The sequence below is a fragment of the Sinocyclocheilus rhinocerous genome, unplaced genomic scaffold (genome assembly GCF_001515625.1).
Source record: "Sinocyclocheilus rhinocerous isolate Xijiao unplaced genomic scaffold, SAMN03320098_v1.1 scaffold1193, whole genome shotgun sequence".
Classification (NCBI taxonomy): Eukaryota; Metazoa; Chordata; class Actinopteri; order Cypriniformes; family Cyprinidae; genus Sinocyclocheilus; species Sinocyclocheilus rhinocerous.
In genome coordinates, this window is record NW_015642181.1 from 97727 (window position 1) to 105244 (window position 7518).

Consider the following 7518-nt stretch of genomic DNA (forward strand, 5'->3'; position numbering starts at 1 on the left):
GCGCGCTGAACAACAGAACTCCGCTGTTTCAGTGATGACTCATCTGAACGCCTCTGATTGGACATTGCTTTCATAAGCTCAGCATAATCGTGATTGGTTAGAATGCGCAATACTGTAAAAACGCTGAAAAAGAAATATAATGCAACAAATAAGCCCTAATATTAATTAGATAGTATTACTAGCCTGATAATAATAATAATAATAATAATCATCATCTTGCTATCGTCAAAGGCATCAGCCACAGGCGATATCTCTGTCTATCGTCGATACACAATACTATCGTCTATCAGCACAACCCTAGGATACAACCTTTCCACTTATTCCTCAGAAGCCCAGTTACACTATCCCAGCCTCAATTGACTGGCAGACATGACGTTGTGTCTGGGAGTGGCTCCCTCCTCTTGATATAAAAGGAGCGACGCAACGTCATTACGACATTCAAAACAAGCACAACTCTTCCTCGCTTTGCACAGCAAGGAGGGTGTTCTGGTGAGACACCTCACTTAATGCTATCAGAGAACCAGGGTTACGCAAGTAACCTATCGTTCTGTTTCAAGCATACGTTTCGGTGTCTCACTATGGGATATCCTAACTCACATATTGCCAGACAGACTGTCTCGAAGTCTCCTGCCAACCAAAGATAACTATAAAAGGGCTGGCACGTACGCGTAAGCACGCCCTGGGCATAGCGCATTCAACCTTTGCTGTTCTGCTGAAGTAAAGGGTGGTGAATAAAATGCTCTTAACTCAAGAGGAATAATAGAATTAACCACTTTAGGCATAAATGCAGGGTTAGGTTTCAAAAGTACCCCTGCGTCCCCTGACATGAACTGCATACACGCTGAGTGCACCGAAAGTGTAGCATTGTCCATTCTCACAAGAACATGATGCCCTTTCAGAAAAGGAAGAATTCAAAATGAACCACTGGAACCTAGATGAGGGTGAAAAATGCATGTGACAGCAGATCTCTGCTCAATGGCATGGACCATGGCTCTGAGTATAGCATATGAAGTCCGATTGTCCCTCTTCCTCAAAATCGAGTGCGTCCTCCTCATCCGTGCTGAGCACGCTGGGCAGAGTGGTGTAGGCATCCGGCTGATCACCCCACAATAGAGTTGCCATGGTGGGCAGCTCTACAGGAATGGATACATGTGGAGTGACAGCAGGAGTGGGGCTAGCAGACATGAGGTGATCCTGGGCCGACAGGTTAACTTGGCGTGCTAGCCTCTTCATGGTGAAACGCATGCAGTGCTCACAGGTGCCGGAACTTTCAGTCGCCAGTTGGGCATGTTTCAGCCCAAGACATGCAGAGCAGACCTGGTGTGTGTCTTTACATAAGATCTTATTCACTCACGATAACCTCTGTGAAGAGTCTCCCTCACTAGCTGAGATAGTCTGCATTGCTGCAGCCATTCTGAGTAATCCTACAATAAGATGGAGTGCTGATTGAAGGAGTCAGGCGAAAGCGGCGTGGTGACCATCAATTCATCATTTGCTTATTACACACACAGGGATGTGCAGCAGCACACAAACATTTTTAAAAATGAAAAATTAAAGGATTGAAAGGTAAAATATTATTATTGTGTTCATAAATATAAAAATGCGTACATGTCATAATGGATAGTCTTTGCATGTATCAGATTTACGCGCACGAGCAGATCCGTTCCCTCACTAGAGAAGCGTTCGGTTTTTCCACTTGCAAATTCCGCCGTGTAAATAGCAAATCCACCATGGCATGAGCGCAGCTGGCTTTTAAATGGAATGGGAGATGAGACTCTGATTGGTTTATGGCACGTTACGCCCAAAACACATCCATTACTCATTAAGAGAATAGGGACAACCCTTCAAGACCATGCCGGGCACGCAGACCATTTTTCCCGTCCTTAAACTAGCAAAAGTGGATTCGGACACGCCCTAAGCGCAATTGCGCCGTATGCTTTAGACCAGTGATTGGCAAACTTGGCCCTTCGAGGCCACTTTCCTGCAAAGATTTGATCCAACCCTGATAAAACTCACCTGCCTGTAGCCTTCTAGTAGTCTTGAAGACAATGATTAGCTGGTTCAGGTGTGTTTGATTAGGGTTGGAGCTAAAATTGCTATTTTGAGGGAGATTAAATACACTGCGCCATTGACCATCAAAAACCTGGTCTAAAGTCTGGCGCAATATATATATATTTTGTTTTGTTATTTAAAGAGCTCGTTAGTAACATGCGAATGTTACAACGCGCGTACACTTTGCTTATTACACACACAGGGATGTGCAGCAGCACACAAACATTTTTAAAAATGAAAAATTAAAGGATTGAAAGGTAAAATATTATTATTGTGTTCATAATTATAAAAATGCCTACATGTCATAATGGATAGTCTTTGCATGTATCAGATTTACGCGCACGAGCAGATCCGTTCCCTCACTAGAGAAGCGTTCGGTTTTTCCACTTGCAAATTCCGCCGTGTAAATAGCAAATCCACCATGGCATGAGCGCAGCTGGCTTTTAAATGGAATGGGAGATGAGACTCTGATTGGTTTATGGCACGTTACGCCCAAAACACACCCATTACTCATTAAGAGAATAGGGACAACCCTTTAAGACCATGCCGGGCAGCCCAAAACACATCCATTACTCATTAAGAGAATAGGGACAACCCTTCAAGACCATGCCGGGCGCGCAGACCATTTTTCCCGTCCTTAAACTAGCAAAAGTGGATTCGGACACGCCCTAAGCGCAATTGCGCCGTATGCTTTAGACCAGTGATTGGCAAACTTGGCCCTTCGAGGCCACTTTCCTGCAAAGATTTGATCCAACCCTGATAAAACTCACCTGCCTGTAGCCTTCTAGTAGTCTTGAAGACAATGATTAGCTGGTTCAGGTGTGTTTGATTAGGGTTGGAGCTAAACTCAGAAGGAAAGTGGCCTGGAAGGGCCAAGTTTGCCCACCCCTGCTTTAGACCATGTGCTTAGATCATTAAAATAGGGCCCATTGTCTTGTCTTCCAGCCAACTGGGGCTGGCGTAGTGTAATTGGGCTTCTGAGGAATACGTGGAAGGGGCATATCCCATAGTGAGACACTGAAATGTAGGCCTATGCTTGAAAGAGAACCCTCTCGTGTAAAAAATGTAAAAGTGGCAGAAATGTTTATCGCGAGATCTGGATCTGATCTCTACTAACTTTTAAGTCTCGCGTTGCCAGTAGTCATGTCTCAGTAGGGCTACAGTTGCCATCTAGCGGTTGAGAATTATAATTGCATTTTTATTTAACTTAAAATGAAAGACAGTCAGATAAAATCGTAGAATGTGTATTAATGTTGTGAGACAGCAAAAACAAAACAAAAAAAAAGTTAATTCAAATGTTTCCTTGCCAAGTTTACTTGCATTTGATGATATGCTGTCATGCATCCCACAAGCTGTGTGGGCGAAAATTACATGTAAACAATTTTAAGACTATTTTGGCTATACTTATTGCATGTCTGATATAGCCAAGCCGTTAAAATTAAACCACTGGTTGCGTCAATTTCGCGGGGTGGGCTTAAAGCAGATTACACATAGTCCATCCAATTCAGAGCTAAATCGTGGCTACAGATAGACCATGTCCTGAAATGACACTTACATCTCGTAGATATTATTGACATTGTGAACATGATGGGATATCAACCATCTCATACACTGCCTGGCCAAAAACTACAATGAATCAGTTTTGACTATAAGTGGACTAGAAATAGCCGGTCTGACTACGAGCTAAATCGTGGCTAAGCATAAAACATCACAGAAATGAAACCAAACACTTTGTAATCACTGTTGACTTTGCTTACATGATGAAATATCATACATATTGCAATTTATTTTGGCAAAAATGACATGTAACCAAATTCAAAGTTATTTTGGCTAGAAGTGGGTTACTCATAGCCGGACTATATCAGGTCTATAGTTAACAGAGACGGTGAAATGTTGGCTATTGCTTGCTGGGTAGTAATGTCTGTCTATCTGTTGCACAGACTGACTTGTAGCATCCAGTGGGACTGATTTCTGAGCCAAGGGTGAGTTCCTGTGGCACTGCAGCATCATGGGGGAGTTGTTCCGCAGTGAGGAGATGACTCTGGCCCAGCTCTTTCTTCAGTCTGAAGCGGCCTACTGCTGCGTCAGTGAACTGGGAGAGCTGGGAATGGTCCAGTTCAGAGATGTAAGTAAATAGAGCTTGTTTTCTCTCTCTTCCTGCTGTATTATATGCTGATAATGAATTCAAACCTTTTTCTTTCAGCTCAACCCTGATGTAAACGTGTTTCAGAGGAAGTTTGTGAATGAAGTGAGACGTTGTGAGGAGATGGACAGGAAGCTCAGTGAGTGGATCAACACATGCACAAACACATACACCAAGACCAGTGACAGTCCTGACTGCTCAGAATGACTGACACATGCAGCTAGTTTTCTGATTGGCTAAAAATGATGGACAAAATCATGTGAAATCTTGAAAGCTAGAAAGTCATGTGAAAGCTAGAAATAACACATATTATTACTACATTAATTTGCGCTGCTTTTCGTAGATTGCATTGGTCATTATGGATAATTTGCTGTTTAGTAAATATGACCCTAAATATTAGATCAACTTAACCCAGAATGAGCTTTTGTTCCATCTAGTGAATTAGAGGTAAATAAAATCAAATGCACCATTTACCCCAATGCATTTTTTGCCCTGTTGTGCCGTTTTTTTAATGTATAATTGTTGTGGTGGTGAAAGGGTTCTCTATAGACCAATTTGGTGTTTGCAAACATTGATGATGTTTTTTTGTGGGCGGAGCCTCTCTGGTGGCAGAAAATTACAGTTTTAAAGTAGCAGTCTATGGAAGCCATGGAATAAAAGAATAAAAAAGGTAACTTTTTACTCGCAATTCCGAGATTATATCTCACAATTCTGATAAGAAAAATCAGCTCGTCATTCTCTCTTTTCCCCTCGGCTCAGAATCATGAGTTTATAATCCCACACATCTGGCTTTTTTTTTCACCTCAGAATAGACAAACTTGCAATTGTTAAGTTAAATTGAGTTATAAAGTCCGAACTAGGAGATTTAAACTTGCATGTGAGAAAAAAAGTCTGAATTGTGAGATAAAATAGATAAATGTTTAAATAGTTGGCTATTTCATACTGTAACTGCAGGGGAATAATTTTTTTCTCTTATTCCATGGATTTTACCCGTTTCCCGCCACTTGTTCCCAGTGTTTTTCTGCCACCACAATGCATGCGCAGCTGCATGTGATGTAACTGTGACGTCTACTCCAAATTGGTCTATAAAACGGTGGACAACTACCCATATCGCTCAGGCCGGAATCTGCGACTGAATAAGGCACAAAAACTCACCCTTCTCTGTGAGAAATAATCAAATAGAACATTATTAAATATCATTAGTAAATTGGTGCTGATGTCATGTTCTGCAGGGTTTGTAGAGAAGGAAATAAAGAAAGCCAACATTCCAACGATGGACACTGGTGAGAATCCTGAAGTCCCATTCCCACGAGACATGATTGACCTTGAGGTAATTTTACTCTCTCATGCTGCTTTAATAAGATATGAGCTTAATGGAATAATTCTGTCAAAATAAAAATGCTGACATTTGCTTACCCTCATGTGCTTCCAAACCCCCATTCTGTTATTTTTTGGAAGGCAAAATGTGACATTTTTAAATAATCTTCATGAAGCTGTGTTCCATATGACAGCTCATAGTGAACATGTCTGTCAAATTCCAAAACAGTGGTCTGTTTCCATTCAGACTTTTCAGCAATATTTAAACAATTAAACATAAAAGCACCTTTTATGCTCTTTTAAACTTTTCTTCCATTTAATATCTTCACTCATTGGCAAGGTGTCACAATTTTCTTGCCATTTTCTAAACCTTTGGGTATAATTTGATATCAGTGTTTTTATTTCTTTATATCTTTAATTTGTATTTACATCACTGATCACCAGGCAACCTTTGAGAAGCTGGAGAATGAGCTCAAAGAGATCAACACTAATCAAGAGGCCCTGAAGAAAAACTTTCTAGAGCTGACAGAACTCAAGCATATCCTCAGACGTACTCAGCAGTTCTTTGATGAGGTCTGGCTGTCCTCTCACAATATGATCACAAACTTAAGAGTAAAAAATAAATTAATTAATTAAAACAAGCAAAAACCACCAAGACATTTCAGGTGTTAATTAACCCTTTAATGTATGATGTCCGCTACAGTGTGAAAATCTTTCAAAGGCACTTTAATCCATTAACAATGTTATGTTACATGCAAACTACCTTTGGCCCTTACCCATAATTTGGACTCTCTTTAGATGGAGGATCCAAACCTTTTGGAAGAATCATCATCTCTGCTGGACCCCAGTGAGGCTGGGCGAGGTGCCCCACTGCGACTAGGGTGAGTTCTAAGTAGCTGATATGTAATTATTCTTGTAAACAGTCAGTAATAAAATAAAGATCAAAGAAATAAATTGCACAAGTAATGTAAAATATAACTAAAATATCAAATACATAAATTAATTGATTTAATTGCTTTTCCTGGAGATTATTGTAATTTTCATAATTGGTGCACTGAAATACTGAATTTGATACTTCCAGTTCTCTAGAAAGACTGACATTTTTATTTTAGTATTGATTAATAATATTTAGTGTGTTACTATTTATTTTAGCATTAATGGATTTTAAGAGTTTTTGAGGCAGAGATTTGTTCCCTTTCAGTTGGGATCTCGCTTAGAGAGACCAATCCACTTTGAGTGTAAACTAAACCAGCCAATGCACATTGGCATGCGATTATTGCATCCAGCTGTCGCTGATCACAGCGTGAGTATAAGTAGGCAGCTGGTGCAGCGCATATTCAGCTTTTCGCTTCGAAGCTGAGCGGTCTCATCGTTCTGCTTCTGATCTTCTGCTTCAGTGAAACTACGAGTTTGAGTACAAGCACGCTCTTAGGAAGCTCTCGTGCTGGTGGTACGGCGCTTCAGCGGCGGTGGTTCTTCCCGTGTCGAGTGGGTTGCACACATCAGGCTGCACTACCCCCTGTTTGTGTTGCAGGTGGCCATCTTCCCTGTGCGCTTCAGCACACTAAAAGAGCAGTTCTAAAAGAGCATTCACGGGTGGAACGTCTTTTTAAAGACGCGTCTTTTTAAAGATGCCCTTCCATCCGTGCGTTTCTGGATGCGGTCGTTACCTGGCGCCGGGTGATGGTCACGATCGCTGCCTCTCGTGTCTGGGAATTAAGCACGCTGAGGTGACTTTCATGGACGAGTCATGCTCCCATTGCGGGAAAATGACCGTCTCGGAGTTGTGGACCAGACTTAGTTTCCTGCAAAGGGGCGGGGTGCCCATGCCGCTGCCCAGATCTAGGGTTCCCCCTGGCGGCAGCCGGTGGGGCGCTACCTCTGGCAGCGTCCGGACTGGTCTTACGGTGACGGTGAGGAATTCCCCTCCGAGGAACCAATCTCCGAGGGCTCCTCCTTCCGCCGGCACCTTGATGGCAGCGCGGGGGTATACGGAAGTCCCTCCG

General features: G+C 42.1%; 1 protein-coding gene across 2 annotated transcripts in view; it reads left to right on the forward strand.

The window, feature by feature from the left end:
- The window catches only part of LOC107755711 (V-type proton ATPase 116 kDa subunit a), a 44726-nt gene that overhangs the window by 3805 nt on the left and 33403 nt on the right, over nt 1–7518 (forward strand). For both annotated transcript variants that reach the window (XM_016572594.1, XM_016572595.1), the window contains exons 2-6: nt 3993–4177; nt 4256–4334; nt 5428–5525; nt 5957–6085; nt 6311–6393. In XM_016572594.1, coding sequence (XP_016428080.1) covers nt 4061–4177; nt 4256–4334; nt 5428–5525; nt 5957–6085; nt 6311–6393 — 506 coding nt within the window. In that variant the 5' untranslated portion in view covers nt 3993–4060. The remainder of the gene's footprint in view (nt 1–3992; nt 4178–4255; nt 4335–5427; nt 5526–5956; nt 6086–6310; nt 6394–7518) is intronic.